We start from the raw sequence: 22,224 nt of genomic DNA, 5'->3' as shown, positions 1-22,224 counted from the left end.
AAGTAGTTTAGAGACAAAATGAAGGAGTTTTGAAAAGAGAAAATTACACGCAAACAGAAAAGATGAACAAGAAACTCAAACAAAGAGAAGTTTTGAGGGGTCAGTCTTCATACATTATAGGATTAATCTTTGGTCCAAAAAGAAATAAATAAGGTACAAAAAATATATAAAATTACCACCACCAAGATGAAAAATATACTAATCATTGTAAAATAATATACAAACTCACATATACGAATTAGAATGGCAGTCTTCTTATATGATCGATGGAGTAGAGGTCATCGGTTTATCAATAATACTAGTAATGCCACTACATCGAGTTGGGTTCAGTGGTGAAATCCTCGGTACGAATTCACGCATTCTTTTTACTGCTCTACTTTTACTACTACTCTTAATATTTGCATTCTCAACTTCAAAATCACTAACAACTTCACTAGTACTATTCTGAAAGCGTACTCCAGTTTGTTGACGACAAAAATCAATCCCGAAATACTTATTATCCCTTCCTTCTAGTTTATAAAATTGAACGATATCACCTGTCTTCAGTCCATGAAATCTAACAAACTTTTTCCATTTTCGTGTTACACAGTAAGTTTGGCTTTTTTCACAATATTTGTACCGCATCTTCCACCATTTTTTCTTGTTCTTGTTTTCTGATAGTTTTATGATCTGCGTCTTGAACATTTTCTCCGATAGACGTATTACGGGCATATGCCTCCTGGCCTCTGTTATTGGTATAGCTAGGTCATGTTTAGTATCCTGTAAAGTCAATTGCTTCATATCGACGTTCCTGTTTTGATTTTGTTTTAGTAATGCGTCTATACAAGTTCTATATGTATAAAGAGAATTAAATTGAACTCCTAAACCCTAAACCCTTAAATCTTACTATACGGTATTTAACTTTTGGTTTTGAACAAACTAAAAAATAGAAATAATTAATTAGATAGGTTAAAAAGGAAATCTTGTTGAGAGAGACTCACTTTAATTAATGCTTGAATGGTTCTTCTTCTCTATCACAAGAATAGTTTATTAATTCTTTCACCACCTTGAAATAAATCTTCTGTGGAGTTGATGGGCCTAAAAGGTTACCCTAAAAGGTCTCCACCCGCAAGTATACGGGAGTCAAGTAATAGTTCCGGTAAGACCGGTTCGTTCCTCAGAGACTAAGTTAAATTAATTCTAACCTTAAAACTATTGAGATTTAAAATTGGTTTTGATGGTGATAAAATAGAATTAAAATATAAAACTCAAGAAAAATAAATAAATAAATAAATATTTCGATATTCAGACAAAGGGAACCTAGGGTTTTCGAATCCGTTTTCCTAACAATTCTAAGGACAAATTAGTTTTGGTCTAATTCGATAGTTCTTTGTATAACTCAGGTTTTCAGTCCATGAACGGTCTAAAAAAAACCCGGAAGATATTATCGTTAAAATAATAAAAACTGTAATAAATTTATCATTAGAATAATTATTTAAACTTCATCTAAAACCCTAGATATAACGGACTTAGCTACTCATGCTAGAAACGATAAATATTTGAAGTAATAGAAGAAAAAGAAGAAAGAAACTTACTTTTCTGCGCTTTTCGCACCAAACAGACCCTTAAGGAATTGATTTCCTTCTGTTTTTCCGGAAATCTGCCAAACGCACCCTCTGGGAAAACGATTTTCTCGTCTTCCCGGAAATATTTTCCTCTCTGAGAAAATTATTTTCTCTTCTTCTTCAACTCTGTTTTCTCTCTCTAACCTCCTGTTTTCTTTTTCTTTTCTTAATCTAATCTCTCTCTCTCTATGTTATTTCTTGTTCTCTCACTAACAGGAAACAAAAAGAAAGAGAACAAATCGAAAATAAAATAAAGATGATTTTAATGTTTACAACCGAGTCTCTCTCTCTCTCTACAATCTCTCTGTCTCTCTCTCTAACTTTCTCTCTTCCTCTTTAATCTCTCTCTCTCTCTCACTAAGAAGCAGAGGGAACAAAAGAGAAATAAAAAAAATCGAGAAAAACTACATTCATGGCTCTCGGTTTCTGTCTCTCTCTCTCCTGTCCTTCTCTCTGTTTTTCTGTTCTCCAAACCGATTCCCTCTCTATTCTCCTCTCTCTCTTTCTCTAATAATTTCTGTTAGGGTTGAGCTCCGGGAAGATGACCCCCCAGCCGAGAGATATCCTTCTCTCTCTCTCTACTGTTCTTTATAGACCGGGCTCTCCTTCTCTCCTCCTTTGTTTCTGATTTTATTTTGAATCGAATCCCATCGAATCCGAACAACCCTCTTTTGATAACTCTCGGTTTTTTAGAAAGAGAGAGAAAAGCCCGATGAGAAGACGCCGGCCGTTGAGGAGGTTATATGCTCCTAATCCAGTGCGTCGCGGCCGGACGGAAAATGGTACGGCTCCTGCTCTTGGATGTCGCCACATGTCTCGGCTAAATCGGGACCGTTAAATAATCCCGTGTTTTGATAATAGCTTCGTGTACTCCTGACCGTGACAGAAGGTGTCCCGCGACTTCTCTGGTCCCTCCGATGACTTCCTGGATGCGCGCCACGTGTCCCTCTTGACCTTTGGTCAACTGAATTTGACCCAAACTTTGACTCGCTCTATTTTACTCATCCGAACTCCGATTTGACTTCCGTTTTCGCCTACGGGTTCGTCTTGGACTCTACTTTCCATCCGAGCACTAATACTGATCATGAAATCAGAATCAGCAAATGACCAAAATACCCCTAGTCTGCGTTTTCTCCGACTTTTATCCGCTTTGCACACATAACTCTGAAAAAGGTACCTGAGTAGAAAAAGGAGTAATTTCATGAGAGTAACTGCCCTAGATAGACTAACTTGTCCAAATTAAGAGACTCAGATGGGACATTTCATGTCTCATCAGGAGTCACTATTAGGAATTGTTGTAATTCGCTAGAGAAAGTTGATGATGAATGAGGAAGCCTTGAACGGGCAAATGGTATTTATGTTCTGAGAAAGAGAGAAAGAAAATAGTCGGTTTGTAATTTGTCTAATTCAATGGAAATTAGAAAGTCCTGTCTGACGAGGATTTTGGAGATCATAAAGAAATAGAAGCTCTTGTTTAAAAATAGAAAGATTAAATTAACCCAATCCACTTGACCTGATTCCTTATGACGTGGCTTTAGGTTTTACACCAAACCATTTTTACTTAGCCCCGCCCATTACTATGGCAAAGTTGCTTTTAGTGTTAATTCTTATTTAGCTCTCATGTTGCCACCAACTTATTGTTAGCCTCCTATATTTTGATTTGGCCCCAAAACTAACTATAATCATATAACTACAACGGTTGTTTTCCCATTTCCTCTTTTGTCCTTGATTTTTTTTCTCCCCCGCTTTATGTCCAAGTAATAATACTTCCCTCTTTCATTTTGTGGTATCATTCTCTGTTTCTTAAGGAGGTGTCCTTCGACCAATGTGGCAATGTGGCAATGCGATCAATTTGTCGGATAGAACAATTGTTGAAGAAGGGCATCAAATTCCGGACGAATTAGGGATCGTAATAGTTAGCTAGAACCAACTACTCGTCGAATAACTCGAGTGATTCGCGACTAACTCCGTATGGATCCTACATCGGGTTACACTAAAGAGTTTCGATTTGATCGGAAAATAAGACCAGAGGGATGAGACATATAACTGTGGACTAGATCTATTAATATGTCCAAAAGGTCATAGGCAAAGATAGCAAAAGCCCAAGATGAAAGGGTAATGGGTCGGACAAAAGGCCCAGCCAAAGGAAGGCCAGCTATGCTGTAGGGACCAGCCATACCCTATAGCATAGTTGATGATGAATGAGGAAGCCTTGAACGGACAAATGGTATTTATGTTCTGAGAAAGAAAATAGTCGGTGTGTGATTTGTCTAATTCAATGGAAATTAGAAAGTCCTGTCTGATGAAGATTTTGGAGATCATAAAGAAATAGAAGCTCTTGTTTAAAAATAGAAAGATTAAATTAACCCAATCCACTTGATCTGATTCCTTATGATGTGGCTTTAGGTTTTACACCAAACCATTTTTACAGTCTGCTTTAACTAAATTTAAACAAAAGAGTTACAAAGTAGACCCACGACAACATTTCCGTTACAAAAGGGACTAAAGGTAACTAAATTTAAAGCCAGAAGTACTAAAACGATATAAATCACGTCTTCTTGTCATAAACCGAAGCCACTAATAAGTGAGCGTCCCCGTTGTAAATACGATCACAGTAACTTATCTCCACCTGCCGCCCGTTTAATCTCAATCTTAAACTGTTGATTTCATTTCGAATTTGCCACGGTACCTCCGGATCAACGACCGAGATTAGGTTTAGTAAAACCCTAGAATCAACTTCGACTATAAATGCCTCCGGTCCCAATTCATCCACTCTCAAACCCTAAAAGTTCACTGTAGATTGCCAATTTTGGTTGAATGGCTCTTGATTTTGTTCCTAGAATCGTTGCCTCCCAGTTTTTAGCTGCATAAGAAGCTTGTTGTTCACGGTAAGAACGAAGTTTATCTTCATTTGTTTGTATGGAGGAGGACAACATGTTCCCACCTGTAAAAAGGAGTTAGAAGATGATGTATTTAAGATATCTGAGACAAACCTTAAAGAATCTTTAGCTTTCCAGGAACATCGAAGTAGATCTGGTTCCTTATATTGAAAATGAAACTCATTACGAGCTTTCCACCACTCCCACATCAGGTGTGTAAGAGTATACCTTTTTTTTATTACCTCTGTCATCTTGTAAAAATATTTCTTCTAAGGATCTAACCAAATCTATCGTTAGGTTAATCCCACATTGGTTGTGGAAGGGGCAGGGAGTGTGTTAATAAGTGTGGATGAGCCTTACCTCTTGAGCTAGCTTTTGGGGTAAGAGAGGTCCAAGACCACCCAACCCTGGTATCAGAGCCCAGGTCATAACAAGTATCGGCCCAATAACTATTGAAGTTAAGAGTCAATGTGTGAATTGAAGTTAAGAGTCAATCTGTGAATTGAAGTTAAGAGTCAATCTGTGAGGAGGAGATTGTTAGGTTAATCCCACATTGGTTGTGGAAGGGGCAGGAAGTGTATTAATAAGTGTGGGATGAGCCTTACCTCTTTAGCTAGCTAGCTTTTGGGGTAAGAGAGGCCAAAGACCACCCAACATCTATCATTGTTCTTTGTAGTATTGTTGTTCTGAGATCTTTATATCTTGGACATTTTCCAAAGAGATGGTATGTCGTTTCTTTTTTCCTGTCCACATAGAACACAATACTGATTGATGTATGAGACTTTCTTGCCAATATTACTTGATTTTGTTTTAGTAATGCGTCTATACAAGTTCTATATGTATAAAGAGAATTAAATTGAACTCCTAAAACCCTAAACCCTTAAATCTTACTATACGGTATTTAACTTTTGGTTTTGAACAAACTAAAAAATAGAAATAATTAATTACATAGGTTACAAAGGAAATCTTGTTGAGAGAGACTCACTTTAATTAATGCTGAATGGTTCTTCTTCTCTATCACAAGAATAGTTTATTAATTCTTTCACCGCCTTGAAATCAATCTTCTGTGGAGTCTTGAACGGGCAAATTGTTGTAATTCGCTGGAGAAAGTTGATGATGAATGAGGAAGCCTTGAACGGGCAAATGGTATTTATGTTCTGAGAAAGAAAATAGTCGGTGTGTGATTTGTCTAATTCAATGGAAATTAGAAAGTCCTGTCTGATGAAGATTTTGGAGATCATAAAGAAATAGAAGCTCTTGTTTAAAAATAGAAAGATTAAATTAACCCAATCCACTTGACCTGATTCCTTATGATGTGGCTTTAGGTTTTACACCAAACCATTTTTACAGACTGCTTTGACTAAATTTAAACAAAAGAGTTACAAAGTAGACCCACGACAACGTTTCCGTTACAAAAGGGACTAAAGGTAACTAAATTTAAAGCCAGAAGTACTAAAACGATATAAATCATGTCTGCTTGTCATAAACCGAACCCGCTAATAAGTGAGCGTCCCCGTTGTAAATACGATCACAGTAACTTATCTCCACCTGTCGCCCGTTTAATCTCAATCTTAAACCGTTGATTTCATTTCGAATTTGCCACGGCACCTCAGGATCAACGGCCGAGATTAGGTTTAGTAAAACCCCAGAATCACCTTCGACTAAAGCCTCCATTCCCAATTCATCCACTCTCAAACCCTAAGGCCATGTTTGGCGCGCGGGAATGAAATGTGATTCTTGGGAATCACATTCCCGTAACGTGATTCTTGGGAATCAGATTACTGTAGTCTGATGTTTGGCTTGACCAGGAATGGGAATTTGATTCCTGACATATTCCTAATTAGGTGTTTGGTTCGTATAGGAATATGAATGTAAATATTTGTAAAAGTTCACTTTTACCCTTACTTAAACTACATAAAATACACAACAACCTTTTTTAGCATAAAATATACACATCAACTTTGTAATATATTAAAATCAGTTTTATTTTTTCAAATTCGTAGATATGAAAAAATAACACGATACATCAAAGGGTTAGAATTTAAAGATAATATATAAATATCTTAATAAAAATTTATCTAAAATAAAATTTTGTACGTAAATCTAAATAGAAATTTATCTAAAATCAATTTTTGTTCATAAACATAAATAGTACTTAGGGAAGTTTTATAAGGCCTCCCCAATTTTGTTAAAAGGCCTCCCCGTGAACCATTTTACTTGGTAAATTATCATTGAGGGGGGGGGGGGGGGGCCTTTTAACAAAAATGAGGGGGCCCTATAAAATCTCCCTAGTACTTATTGATACCAAATCCTACAAAAAATCAAAGACAACCAGTGTCTCAACCAAGAAACATATTCTTTGATTATAGAACAATCCCTTTTGCTATTTGTTGTAAGTGGGGGCATACAACAAGACAATGCAGGATGAGGTTTAAAGATTTTTCAGAATCTTCCACTTCTAACAAACCTCCTCAAAGAAACTTTGCAAATATACACTTGCAAGAACTAGATGAAGAAGAAGAAGAAGAAGAAGATGGGTTCTTGGAACAACATAATGAGGAAGAAGAACAGGCACAGTTCCATCATAGTGTTGACATCAATCAACCCACTCAAGAAGAATCATATTCATCTGGTTCCAATGCCAATGATAAGAAGTGGATTGCTGATACAGGTGCCAGCAGCCACATGACTTGCATTAAAGGAAATCTGACTGTTAGTACCCCTTATACAGGCAAAAATGGTGTCATGATAGGAGATGGAAAGTCCTTACCCATTGATAATACTGGTCAGGCAAATGTGAGTACTGGGTCAGCATCCTTTCAACTCAGAAGGTACTCCATGTACCAACAATTTAAAAGAATCTCCATTCTATTTCAAAATTTACTAAAGAGAATTTTTGTAGTGTGGAATTTTTGCCTTGGGGGTTTCTTGTTAGGGATCTATGGTCCAAAGAGGTACTTGTTGATGGCCCTATAGTCAACAATCTATACAACATTGATCTCACCACTGGTCCTTATAAGAGCACAAATGAGAGCATGGAGGAGGTGATGAGCCATGAAAATATCTCATCTGAATCTCTTAACTCGGGTTAGTTAGTCACTTTCGAGCGGTTACTCTGATGATTTGCTTGTTTCTCTCACTCAGGTGGTTTCTATGCAATTGAGCACGGAAAATGGTTAAAAACGAGATAAAGACGCACAAAAGGGTAGTTTGGTCATTTGGAGATTCTGGTATTTTAGCCAATGTTGACGATTAGGTAAAAGTAGAGTCAAAGACGGATCCGTAGGTGAAAACAGAAGTCAAATCGGAGTCCGGACGAGCAATTTAGGTGAGGTCAAAGTTCGAGTCAAGAATCAATCGGGCAAAAGGTCAACACAAATCTTTTAGTGACATGTGGCGTGCAATCCAACAGTCCTGGTGATATTTCGGTATATTGGTGGGACACGAGAGGGTCACTATCGGGATCAAGTCCAAGCTCTAATTTAATGCAACTTGGTACACAGTAATACGGTACTCCCACCATGATCTGACGGACGGGAACACATTTGTGAGGATCGGACGGCGTGACTCTTTCGGTGCATATTAATTCACTAATCCTTACTACAGTGAATGACCTCTAAATTTCAACCAAGGACGTGGATCACTCTCTTTCCTAAAATGTTGGAATTTTATATCTCTCTTATCTCCTCATTCCATAAGAGTAGAGAGAGAAAGAGATCTTCTCTTCAACAAAAAGGAAAGAAGAGATGACTTAGTTATTTTCTAGAGAGAGAGAAGGAAATTTCTCTTTTCATCTTGTGAGCTGGAACAAGATTTGAGGTGATATTTTTGATAAGAACTGCTGGAAATTATATTTAGAGAGATAAGGAAAGATTTAAAACCAAGAGATGGAAATAATTGATATTTTGGAAAGATGAAATCTCAGTGATAATAGTGAGTTGTTTTCAGTGAGAAATCTACTGATTTGGTGCTGCTTATACATAAAGAAGGAAAGAGATTATAATAGCTGGAAGAAGGAGATATGATTGAGAGTTATTGAGGTTATGGAAACAGGAAAAGAATTTCAAGAGATTTTCTCAGACAGTAGAGAGATAGATTCGGTTTTTTATTTCAGAGATTTGATTGCAAGATTAGAGAGAGAAAGAGTACATAAAATCACAGGAAAGATTGGAGTATTGAGTTCTAAGATTAAACAGAAGAGAGAGAGAGAGAGATTGAATATTTTTGGAAGAGATTGATAGATGTTATCTTCTTCATCCACTCGGCTTAATTTGGAAATCTAAGATAGTGTGAAGATGGAGATTTCTTTTAGTGAGAGAAATAGAAATTCTCTCACATAGAAATTGAAGAAGAGGATTCGGCTAATGATATTTAGAGAATTAAACAGGGTATTTACAATCAAAAGAGAGAAAGATTTCAGGTGAAGATATATTTTGGTTGCTGGATTGATAGAGAGGACCAGTTGTTTCCAATTCTTTTTCTCTCTTATCTTATCTCTATATAAACAGAGAACAGGAACAGCTCAAGATCATCTCATGTTTGGGGGGATCATCTCATCTCAAAAGCTCAACTAAGCAGAAATATTAGAGAGAGAGAGAGAGAGAGAGAAAGTTCATCATTTTTTTATCATCTCCATTCGGCTGGGAAAGAAGAACTGAAACCACCATTGTTCTGATTTATTTTCTCTTCTTCCTTTGATTTATTTTATTTCTTTGTGAGAGAGAAATTAATAGCTTAGAGAGAGAGAGAGATGGAGATTTACAGAGAGAGTGAGAGTGGAAATCAGTAAAGAGATAGAGTGATTGTAGAGAAAAATCAAATTAAACAGAGAGGATTATTGAGTTCACAATCATCATTTCTAATCAATCGTCTATTCAATCCTTCTTCTTCTGTTATCATCTTCATTGATTTGTTTTGGTATTGATTATTTGTCCTTGGAATTGAAAGAGAAATAAAGAGAAGTCAAAGAGAGATGTTTTGTTTTTGTGGAATTTGTTTGATTCGATTAAAATTAAGTGAAGGTTATTGTTTGATTTGGTTCTTGTGAGAGGAATCGCCGTCATTTCATCGTTCATCTTAATCATATAATTCTCCATCTATTATCATCACCAACATCATCTCAAAGTTTCTGAATTAGGTGATATCTCTCTAATTTTCTTTGTTCTAAATTTTCCAATGAAACCCTTGTCTGAGATGCTTTAATGATCATGAGTAACTAATTTTCTAGTCTAGGGATTTGATGAAGTTATGGTTTTACACGATTATTGATTTATTATCTTACAAATTTGATAGGCAACTCATGTGAATTGATTTTTGATTAATGTTTGTAATTCTTCTTTGCTTTATATTGTTAAGTTGATTTGTCATATTTAGAGTAGCATCTTTAATGACTAATGCTTCTTAGTTAATAGTCGAATGTTGAAACACGGCTAATATTTCATTGCTTATGCTTCATAAGTCTTGATCCATCATATTTAGGTTAGGTTCTTTAATGATGGATACTTGATAGTTGATAAGTAATAGTTAGAGTCGTCAATAATTAATCATAGTGAGCCATAAAAGATATGAGATTTAGGTCAACGGTTGTGGATGATTAGAACGGATTCGAAATCCTAGGCTCTCTCCCCATTTGAGTTCACTTCCCATTTTTTTTACTTGTCTAATTATTTGCTTTAGTATTTTATCACCAAATCAATTTCGAAAAGAAAACCGTTTACTTCTAAATTTTGGAATAGATTGACTTAGTCTCTGAGGAACGAACCGGTCTTACCGGAATTATCACTTGATGCCCGTATACTTGCGGGTGGTAACCTATTTAGGGTAACCTTTTAAGCCCATCAGGAGGCTTATTCTGTGACTGCATCTGCCACAATATGGCATAATAGGCTTGGCCATCCTTCTAAGGAGATTATGCTGAGCTTAGACAAGGAAAAGAAGATTAAATTAAGTTTTAGAGACTTTTCATCACTATGTTCCTCTTGTCAGTTGAGTAAGAGTCACAAATTGCCTTTTCTGATCTCCTCTGATAATACATCCTCAGGACCTCTTCAATTGATACATTGTGACATCTGGGGGCCAGCACCTATGACAACAAAGTCTGGTATCAGGTACTATATCTTGTTCATGGATGATTTCAGCAAATTCTTTTGGATATACCCTATGAAACTCAGGTCAGACAGTTTGGGTTGTTTTCAAAACTTCCAAAGACACTATAAGAGATTCTTCTCAGTCTCCATCAAATGTTTTCAAAGTGATGGAGCAGCTGAGCTATCCAAAGGGGAGTTTAATGCTCATTTGAATAAATGTGAGATTATATTTAGAAGTTCCTGCCCACACACTCCTGAACAAAATGGGCCAGCTGAGAGAAAAAATAGGCAGATAACATCAGTAGGCAACACCTTGTTGTTTCAGGCATCTATGCCTTCCCATTTTTGGTTCCATGCCTATGATACAGCTTCTTATGTCATCAACAGAACTCCCACAAAGGTACTCTCCCATCTTACATCCTATGAGGTCTTGTTTCATAAAAGTCCAGATTATTCTATGCTTAAAGTAAAATGGTTCATGGGGAGGCCTTTTAACAAAATTGGGGAGGCCTTATAAAACTTCTCATAGATGTTTTGAGGGGTCACTCTTCGTACATTATAGGATTAACCTTTGGTCCAAAAAGAAATAAATAAGGTACAAAAAATATATAAAATTACCACCACCAAGACGAAAAATATACTAATCATTGTATAATAATGTACGAGAGATATACACAGCTTGACAAACAAACTCACAGATACGAATTAGAATGGCATAGTCTTCTTATATGATAGGTGCAGTAGATGTCATCGGTTTATCAATAATACAATTAAGGCTACTACATCGAGTTGGGTTCAGTGGTGAAATCCTCGGTATGAATTCACGCATTCTTTTTACTGCTCTACTTTTACTACTACTCTTAATATTTGCGTTCTCAGCTTCAAAATCACTAACAACTTCACCAGTACTATTCTGAAAGGGTACTCCTGTTTGTTGACGACAAAAATCAATCCCGAAATACTTATTATCCCTTCCTTCTAGTTTATAAAATTGAACGATATCACCTGTCTTCAGTCCATGAAATCTAACAAACTTTTTCCATTTTCGTGTTACACAGTAAGTTTGGCTTTTTTCACAATATGTGTACCTCATCTTCCACCATTTTTTCTTGTTCTTGTTTTCTGATAGTTTTATGATTTGCGTCTTGAACATTTTCTCCGATAGACGTATTAGGGGCATATGCCTCCTGGCCTCTGTTATTGGTATAGCTAGGTCATGTTTAATATCCTGTAAAGTCAATTGCTTCATAAATAGTAACTCTCTTTGCCTTGCATGGCTAGGTTTTCTTCCATTAGCTGACTTTGCATGGTTTCCTATCCGTTCAACATTATCAACCTTATTCTTCCATTCTTCAATTATTTCTTGAACTTTAAGCAGTGAACCATGTAGTAGAAGTGAATGTTTTTCGTGTTCGTGATTCATATCGACGTTCCTGTTTTGATTTTGTTTTAGTAATGCGTCTATACAAGTTCTATATGTATAAAGAGAATTAAATTGAACTCCTAAAACCCTAAACCCTTAAATCTTACTATACGGTATTTAACTTTTGGTTTTGAATAAACTAAAAAATAGAAATAATTAATTAGATAGGTTAAAGAGGAAATCTTGTTGAGAGAGACTCACTTTAATTAATGCTGAATGGTTCTTCTTCTCTATCAGACTATCACAAGAATAGTTTATTAGTAATTCTTTCACCACCTTGAAATCAATCTTCTGTGGAGTCACTATTAGGAATTGTTGTAATTCGCTAGAGAAAGTTGATGATGAATGAGGAAGCGTTGAACCGGCAAATGGTATTTATGTTCTGAGAAAGAAAATAGTCGGTGTGTGATTTGTCTAATTCAATGGAAATTAGAAAGTCCTGTCTGATGAGGATTTTTGAGATCATAAAGAAATAGAAGCTCTTGTTTAAAAATAGAAACATTAAATTAACCCAATCCACTTGATTTTAATTTTTCAGGATAAATAAATAATATACACACAATTACACAAAAGAGTTACAAACTAGACCCACGACAACGTTTCCGTCGACTAAAGGTAACTAAATTTAAAGCCAGAAGTACTAAAAGGATATAAATCACGTCTGCTTGTCATAAACCGAAGTTGCTAATAAGTGAGCTCCCCCATTGTAAATACGATTACAGTAACTTATATCCACCTATCGTCTGTTTAATCTCAATCTTAAACCGTTGATTTTATTCCGAATTTGCCCACGGCACCTCAGGATAAACGGCTGAGATTAGGTTTAGTAAAACCCTAGAATCACCTTCGACTATAAATGCCTCCATTCCCAATTCATCCACTCTCAAACCCTAAAAGTTCACTGTAGATTGGCGATTTTGGTTGAATGGCTCTTGATTTTGTTCTTAGAATCGTTGCCTCCCAGCTTTTAGCTGCATAAGAAGCTTGTTGTTCACGGTAAGAACCTTCGAAATTTATCTTCATTTGTTCGTATGGAGGAGGACACCATGTTCCCACCTGTGAAAAGGAGTTAGAAGATGATGTATTTAAGAGATCTGAGACAAACCTTAAAGAATCTTTAGCTTTCCAGCAACATCGAAGTAGATCTGGTTCCTTCTGTTGAAAATGGAACTCATTACGAGCTTTCCACCACTCCCACATCTGGTGTGTAAGAGTATACCAATTTTTATTACTTTTGTCATCTTGTAAAAGTACTAGGCATGACCCGTGCCTTCGGCACGAGCGATTTTGTATAAGTGTCAGAAAATCGTAAAGGAAAAAAAGCAACTTATGATTATGTTGTCAACAACCCTTAGTTTGAGTGGTAAGAGTACTATTGGTCTTCCACCCTAGAGGATAAGGGTTCGAGGCAAATTAACAATTAAAAAAAAATTATGATTGTGTGATGCCAAAAGATAATTTCAACAATGAATTGTAGCTCCCATTTCAACAATGAATTGTAGCTCCATTCGCATGGTTAGAGTTGATCCACCTCAGTCGTTGTCAAATAATTTCATTTTTAAGTAAATGGAAATGATAAAACACAAAACCACAAATCCATTCTACCATAAATAAAAATAATTTGATTTCTATTTTAGAATGAGGTTGATTAGCTAAAAATATTACCAACAATTTTGTAAGAATATTATTTACATTCACAAAAATATAAATATACAAATTTCCTAAAATTTTAGCTATATATGCCTCAACATAAAGTTGAAAAACGTAATACTTGAACGACTTTATCAAGAAAAGGGATAAGGAAGAGGGGAAAAATTCAAGTTGAAGATAATACTTGCAAGAAGAGATAGAACCTCACCACCAATTATCCGGTTCGATTCTAATAATGTTTAGTCCAAACGTAAGAAGCTAGCATTTTTTGGAAGTAGTTTCACCAGAAAAGATTGCAAACATCTTCTGTTAGAGTATTAAAGACTCCAACTGTTCTTGTCCTTTCAGTTCTTGTTCAAGCATCTTGAAACAAAGTCAAAATTGTCAAATTATGGTCTTTCGAGAAAAGAAAAAATTATATTTTTTAATCAAAATAAAACTGCCTTTGTATTAGAGAAAAATGCAAGTTTCTTCACTAACTTGCCCAGGTTGCTTCTTCCACTTATTTTTCACCTCAATTTTTGAATGAGGTTGCGTTTTATTTTCTTTTACTTTTTTCTTTGATTTTTGTACAACTGATATTTTGATCTTACTAATGTTTCCAAATTTTATATGTACCGTTCAAGCTTACGTAAAGACTTGACTTTCGACCTTAATTCTTGTATTGGTTTATCAAGTTTCACGATAATTATGAAAAAGAGAAAATTTATGCACTTTAGCATAATACAAAAATGAAATTCTTATGATATTTAAGACAAAAAGTAAATTGTTATTATTAAGTGATAGTCTTACAAAATTGAGCTTTGAAGCAACTTACCTAAAAGAATCATTTGCCTATATACAACATTGTAAAAACACCTATTTATCATGAATGCAAAGAGGTAAAAAAAAACAGAAATGAAATATAGCCATCAAAGAACAATAAAACTTGCAGAAAAAATAACACGCTTGTACTCGTAATAAGATGATCCTCAATAGTGTAAGGAGAATAAGGTCCAACTCTTCGGAATAGGCATAGGTTATTGCAACACTTTTAGATGTGCATTGCTATGTTCCGTAGACGCTTGCATTCTGAAGCAACATTAACAATTTCTAGATCCTCTTACAACAAAGCACGATGAACTGCATGAACAATATAGACATGCCTACTTTACTGCATGAACGATGTGAGAAGGTTGTTGAGAGAAAGTCAATCCAAGGTTGTTGCATGAACGATTCAAATTTTCACCAATTTGGGAACGTAAAATAATACGATTTCAGAAATTAAATATCCAAATGAAATTTGTAAAGCTATTTCCCCCTCTTTCATCTTCCTTTCTCTCTCAAATTTTTTTATCTTTCAAGTAACGCTATTTCCCCTCTCTCATTGAAAATGTATGATGTTGTTTCATTTTCAATATTATTTTGACTTATTTAGTTAAAATCTCATCTAATAATTCATTTATGTAAATAAAACTACATTTGCTGATCCAAGAGAGTAAACCACCTCTCAGATTTCAACTCACAATTTTGAATTTTACATGTAGTGGTCAGTCTTTGAGCTAAAGGCCCGTTATGCTTATTATTTTACATGTCATATAATGGAGAGGTCGGTCGGTGGGATTAAAGGGAGCTCCTTCAATACTCCCATCTGATCTGTCTTGGAAGTTTATTTTTATTTCATTTCTTTTAGAAAACCCCATTTCAATGAAAAGTTGAGCAAGTTGTTTAGAGACAAAATGAACGAGTTTTGAAAAGAGGAAATTACAGGCAAACAAAAGAGATGAACAAGAAACTCAAACAAAGAGAAGTTTTGAGGGGTCAGTCTTCATACATTATAGGATTAATCTTTGGTCCAAAAAGAAATAAATAAGGTACAAAAAATATATAAAATTACTACCACCAAGACGAAAAATATACTAATCATTGTATAATAATGTACGAGAGATATACACAGCTTGACAAACAAACTCACAGATACGAATTAGAATGGCATAGTCTTCTTATATGATAGGTGCAGTAGAGGTCATCGGTTTATCAATAATACTATTAAGGCTACTACATCAAGTTGGGTTCAGTGGTGAAATCCTCGGTATGAATTCACGCATTCTTTTTACTGCTCTACTTTTACTACTACTCTTAATATTTGCGTTCTCAACTTCAAAATCACTAACAACTTCACTAGTACTATTCTGAAAGTGTACTCCTGTTTGTTGACGACAACAATCAATCCCGAAATACTTATTATCCCTTCCTTCTAGTTTATAAAATTGAACGGTATCACCTGTCTTCAGTCCATGAAATCTAACAAACTTTTTCCATTTTCGTGTTACACAGTAAGTTTGGCTTTTTTCACAATATGTGTACCTCATCTTCCACCATTTTTTCTTGTTCTTGTTTTCTGATAGTTTTATGATTTGCGTCTTGAACATTTTCTCCGATAGACGTATTACGGGCATATACCTCCTCGCCTCTGTTATTGGTATAGCTAGGTCATGTTTAATATCCTGTAAAGTCAATTGCTTCATAAATAGTAACTCTCTTTGCCTTGCATGGCTAGGTTTTCTTCCATTAGCTGACTTTGCATGGCTTCCTATCGGTTCGACATTATCAACCTTATTCTTCCATTCTTCAATTATTTCTTGAACTTTAAGCAGTGAGTCATGTAGTAGAAGTGAATGGTTTTGGTGTTCGTGATTCATAACGACGTTCCTGTTTTGATTTTGTTTTAGTAATGCGTCTATACAAGTTCTATATGTATAAAGAGAATTAAATTGAACTCCTAAAACCCTAAACCCTTAAATCTTACTATAGGGTATTTAACTTTTGGTTTTGAACAAACTAAAAAATAGAAATAATTAATTAGATAGGTTAAAAAGGAAATCTTGTTGAGAGAGACTCACTTTAATTAATGCTGAATGGTTCTTCTTCTCTATCACAAGAATAGTTTATTAATTCTTTCACCACCTTGAAATCAATCTTCTGTGGAGTCACTATTAGGAATTGTTGTAATTCGCTAGAGAAAGTTGATGATGAATGAGGAAGCGTTGAACGGGCAAATGGTATTTATGTTCTGAGAAAGAAAATAGTCGGTTTGTAATTTGTCTAATTCAATGGAAATTAGAAAGTCCTATTTGATGAGGATTTTGGAGATCATAAAGAAATAGAAGCTCTTGTTTAAAAATAGAAAGATTAAATTAACCCAATCCACTTGATCTGATTCCTTATGATGTGGCTTTAGGTTTTACACCAAACCATTTTTACTTAGCCCCGCCCATTACTATGGCAAAGTTGTTTTTAGTGTTAATTCTTATTTAGCTCTCATGTTGCCACCAACTTATTGTTAGCCTCCTATATTTTGATTTGGCCCCAAAACTAACTATAATGGCATATAACTACTACGGTTGTTTTCCCATTTCCTCTTTTGTCCTTGATTTTTATTTCAACCCCGCTTTCTGTCCAAGTAATAATACTTTCCTCTTTCATTTTGTGGTATCATTCTCTGTTTTTTAAGGAGGTGTCCTTCGACCAATGTGGCAATGTGGCAATGCGATCAATTTATCGGATAGAACAATTGTTGAAGAAGGGTATCAAATTCCGGACGATTTAGGGATCGTAATATTTAGCTAGAAACCAACTACGCGTCGAATAACTCGAGTGATTCGCGACTAACTTCGTATGGATCTTAGATCGGGTTACACTAAAGAGTGTCGATTTGATCGGAAGATAAGACTAGAGGGATGAGACATATAACTGTGGACTAGATCTATTAATATGTCCAAAAGGTCATAGGCAAAGATAGCAAAAGCCCAAGATGAAAGGATAATGGGTCGGACAAAAGGCCCAGCGAAAGGAAGGCCAGCTATGCTATAGGGACAGGCCAGGCCCAGCCCAATAAGGGTCACCCTATTAGGGTTTCCCAGATGATTAACTCATCTCGAAATCCCAATGTGGTCATTAAGGAATCCTTGTCCCAATGGGATTAAGACTTCTGGAATTCCATATAAGGGTCTCTTTAAAGCATAAACAGGTGTGAAAACTTCTCAAAGAGATCTTTGAATCTACAAACATCAAGTAGAGAGAGAGAGAGAAAATAATTTCCAATTATCTGTCTAGTCTAAAGGAGAAGTTGTTTTTCGTCTAACTGCCAGAGATAGTTTGATCTGAGTCTCTATGAAGTAGCTTTCGGTTTTACAGCAAACCATTTTTACCGTCTGCTTATTGTCCATTACTATGACAAAGTTGTTTTTAGTGGTTTGCAACAAAAAAAAGAGTTGTTTTAGTGGTAATTCGTATTTAGATCTCATGTTGTGACCAACTCATTGTTAGCCTCTTATTTTTTTTTATTTGCCCTCCAAAACTAACTATTTTGTCACATAACTATAATTTCATTTCCTTTTTTGTCTTCGAATGTTTTCATCTCAAGCTTTCTCTTGAAGTAATACTATTTCCCTCTCTCATTTACGGTCTCACTCTCTCTTTCTCCCTCTTTTATCTTCTTCTTTCTCTTAATTTTTTTTACAACCATTGCTTCAAATAATGTTCAAAACCACTTTATATTTCGGTGGTTTCAACCACCATATAGAGGAGGAAGACAGTTAGCCAAAAGATAACAACTTGAAAGAAGTAAACATGAGAAGAAACAGAGAGGCGGAGAATACTAAAAAAATTTGATTAGATCGAACAAGATTGACACCCGCGGTCATAAGAGAAAACCCTATGTCTGGTCTTTCTCTCTCAGCAAAACAATTAACAAGATTGACACCCGTTATCACCAAAACAATTTTTACCGTCTAATAACCCGGTCAAATATTATGACCAAGTTGGTTTTACTATAAATTGTTATCTAGCTCTCACGTTGTGACCAACTCATTTTTAACCTCCTATATTTCGATGTTGTCCCAAAACTAACTATTTCGTCATATAACTATTAGGTTTGTTTTTTTTTTTTTCCTTTTTTATCCTTGAGTCTTTTGTTTCTAGGTTCCTCTTTAAGTAATTCTACTTTCCTGTCTCATTTATGATGTCGCCACACTGAATGTTCAGAACCAAATATCCCGTGGTGGTCTCAACCAACTGAGGGGAGGAAGTAGAGTTCCGCAAGAATATGCCAAACCTACCAATCCAAACTGATCCACTCGATTTTCAAATCAAACAATGAGTGGTTTTGGCACAGTTGTGAATCCCTAAAACCGACAAGCATAGTCTAGCAAGTGGATATGTTTTTAAGAAACCGTGAAAAGCTAACGTAACCAATGAGGTTCAATTATAATATAAATGTTATATATTATTTATAATACATACTAGGCATTATCCGTGCCCTTCTATTGAACACTTTACATGTTATAAAGTGGTAGTTTCCTTCATCAAAATGAATGACCTTCAATTCGCAACGGTAAACTTTCTGTTATCACAAATATTCTATCTCCTCTAACTAACAAAAATCAAACCAAAAGTTCAGGAAAAGATCTCCAAAAACAAATTATAAAATACAAACAAATTAAGTTTGTCCAAAAATTAAAAATGGTTGCAACAATTATAGATTTCAAAAAAAAAAAATTCTACACAATATGTAACAAATCATTGTCACATACTCTTCATCAACTTCTTCGAGTTTCTCTCTTGATTCCACTTCTGCTTATTTTAATAGACAAAGAAGTTAGAGTAAAATTTGAAGAATATAAAGTTGATCAAGAGAACAAAAGAATACGATTAAGTTGATTTTTTGTTGGGAGAAAAATAAGGAGCCATAAAGAGTATAAACATATTTTGTTACCATTATGTTTTAGGTGGCTTCAATTAGTCGATACTATGAATGAACCGTAACAATTCATAGCCCTATTCCTAGTAGGTTGACCCAAAAACAACATATCCACACTACAAGAAATCCTGGAAGAGTCACAATGCGAAATTCCTTCCTTGCAAATTTGGATTTGTTAATATATAACCCAATATTTTTCAAAAGTATTAAATCCCAGGGTTTCATTGAGGTCTCAAGTAATAAACTATTTTGTTTATCGAAAGAAACTCTCTTTTGAGAGAGTGATTCAATGCAGGAGAAACTAATTGTACTCTTCGGAAGTATTCAAATATCAAATGTTGGAGTTGAGAGAATACGATGTGCACCATTTTTCGTTTAGGTTCTCCATCACCTCATACGAAAACAAACAAAATTCTACCTTTCTTAATTCCCATGAATTAGTATACATTGGGTTTGTTTTCTTTGTTTTATCATAAATTTTTCATATTACCTAAGGACAAAACTACCATTGAACAATCCCACAAAAGAAGTTGAAGTTTAAAGAGTTCAAAATTTTATTGATAAGTGATTTTGTAGATGTTGGTTAAAATAAACAATGTTTGTTCTTGATTCACTACAGAAGAAAACTTCAAACGATGTCTCTGTTGGGTGCTTTACTTGTTCTTACAAGAAGATTAACAAGAAGATAATTGCTAAACTTAAATTGTATTGAAATAGATGATATATTGTTGAATGTTGTTTTTGTTTTTGCTTGATATCTTCTCATTACAAAGACATCTATTTATATAGATCATAGATGATAGACATAACTATTACAATAACTCCTAGACTCTTAGACTTACAAACTCCTAACTTTTGATTTTCTAAACTCTCAAGTCTTGATTGACATAACTCTTGACTCTTGAGTAACATAACTCTTATGTAGTTAAAAACATACTTAAAACATAGATAATTATTTTTCTAGAAATTACTAATTACCTTTCAACACCCCTTCATAATTTGTAATTTTTAAGAACTTCTTGAACTTCTCAAATTTCTCACTATTGATGGACTTCGTGAGAAAATCAGCTGGTTGATCATTCGTTCCAATGAATTTTAATTTTATCTCCTCTTTGTTTACCAAATCTCTAATGAAATGATGACGCAATTCAATGTGTTTCGTTCTTGCATGAAACACTAGATTTTTTGTCATAGCAATTGCTGACATGTTATCACAATGAATGAGAGTAGGTTGTTCTTGAGTCTGGAATAAATCGACGAGAATTCTTCTCAACCAAACTCCTTCACATGCTGCCTCAGTAGCAGCAAGATATTCAGCTTCAGCGGAAGATAATGCCACGGTCTTTTGTTTCTTTGAACTCCATGAAACAATATTTGTTCCGAGACTAAATATGTAACCTGATGTACTCTTTCGATCCTCTAAAGATCCAGCCCAATCGCTATCAGTACAGCCAACTAAATTGTTATCTTCTTCTTTCTTATACAAGATGCCTTGTTTTCTTGTACCTTGAAGATATCGTAGAACCCTTTTTGCTGCTGCATAATGAAGTATACTTGGCTCATTCATAAACCTCGATATAAGACTAACCGAGTGCATTATGTCTGGCCTTGTATTTGTGAGGTAAATCAAGGATCCAACAAGACTTCGAAATAATTTTGATTCAATTTGTTTTGCTCCATCGTTGACTTGTAATTTTTCATTCAATGCCATAGGAGTAGACAACGGCTTGCACTTGTCCATCTGAAATTTTTTTAATAAATCATCAGTATACTTTTCTTGAGAAATAAATATCTCACCTTTTGATTGCTTCACTTGAATCCCAAGAAAATATTTCATAAGACCCAAGTCAGACATCTCATATTCTTTCATCATTTTGTTTTTGAAATCCTCCACCATATCCATGCTTGAGCCCATGTAAATTAAATCATCAACATATATGCATACAATAAGAAAATCATTTTGGCCTTCCTTCTTCACATAGAGTGATGGTTCACTTGGACTTCTTTGAAAACCATTCTTCTGAAAATAATCATCAATTTTGCTATTCCACGCTCTTGGTGCTTGTTTAAGCCCATAAAGCGCTTTTTGAAGACGATAGACTTTGTCTTCATGTTCTTGCAATTCATAGCCTTGTGGTTGTTCCACATAGACCTCTTCTTCAAGTTCTCCATTAAGAAATGCTGATTTTACATCTAGTTGATAAACATCTAGATCAAATTGTGCTGCCAAGGCTAGAACTGTTCTTATGGTTTCCATTCTTGCAACCGGTGCAAATGTTTCATTGAAATCAATTCCGGGTTGTTGTGAGTAACCCTTTGCTACTAACCTTGCCTTATGTTTTTGGATAGAACCATCTTCATTAAATTTTGTCTTATAAACCCACTTAAGGCCAACAACTTCCTTGCCTTTGGTAGGTCTACAAGTTCCCAAGTTTTGTTCTAATCTATTGTAGCAATTTCATCATCCATGGCGCTTCTCCAAACTTGTTCATTTGCTGCTTCATGAAAAGTTTGTGGCTCACTAGAGAAAAATGCTACATCACACGACTCATATATATCTTGTAATGCCCGTATCTTTCTTGGTGGTGAATCTGGACTGTTTGGCCTTGTGGCACTTGATGAGCTTGATTGTGAGTTTGTGTTTGGACTAGATGGTGGAGTTTCACCAACTTGTGGTTCTTCTCCCTCAGTTACTGAAGGCTCCAAAATTTCAAATGAATTTGGTGCTTCAGAAGAACTTCCCCAACTCCAAGCTGTCATTTCATCAAATACAACATCTCTTGAAACAATCAACTTGTTAGTGTTAGGATTAAAAAGTTGATAGCCTTTAGATTCATCACTG

At 35.1% G+C, this 22,224-nt stretch overlaps 1 protein-coding gene across 1 annotated transcript; it reads right to left on the bottom strand.

Moving 5' to 3' along the window:
- Positions 1-255: 255 nt before the first annotated feature.
- Positions 256-780, bottom strand: LOC147569008 (AP2/ERF and B3 domain-containing transcription repressor RAV2-like). The gene has a single exon (XM_086661606.1). It carries the CDS (start codon positions 778-780, stop codon positions 256-258), a length of 525 nt encoding a protein of 174 aa, XP_086517732.1.
- Positions 781-22,224: the final 21,444 nt, after the last annotated feature.

This window comes from Eschscholzia californica, unplaced genomic scaffold, assembly GCF_041429995.1.
Source record: "Eschscholzia californica isolate CP2 unplaced genomic scaffold, dmEscCali1.0.p SCAF_1, whole genome shotgun sequence".
Lineage (NCBI taxonomy): Eukaryota > Viridiplantae > Streptophyta > Magnoliopsida > Ranunculales > Papaveraceae > Eschscholzia > Eschscholzia californica.
The sequence above is the reverse complement of the archived record's forward strand: the minus strand, read 5'-3'. Positions and strand labels throughout refer to the sequence as shown.

Excerpts from the sequence above, each read along its gene's own strand:
- LOC147569008 (XM_086661606.1), bottom strand. The coding sequence starts at position 780 with ATGAAGCAATTGACTTTACAGGATACTAAACATGACCTAGCTATACCA.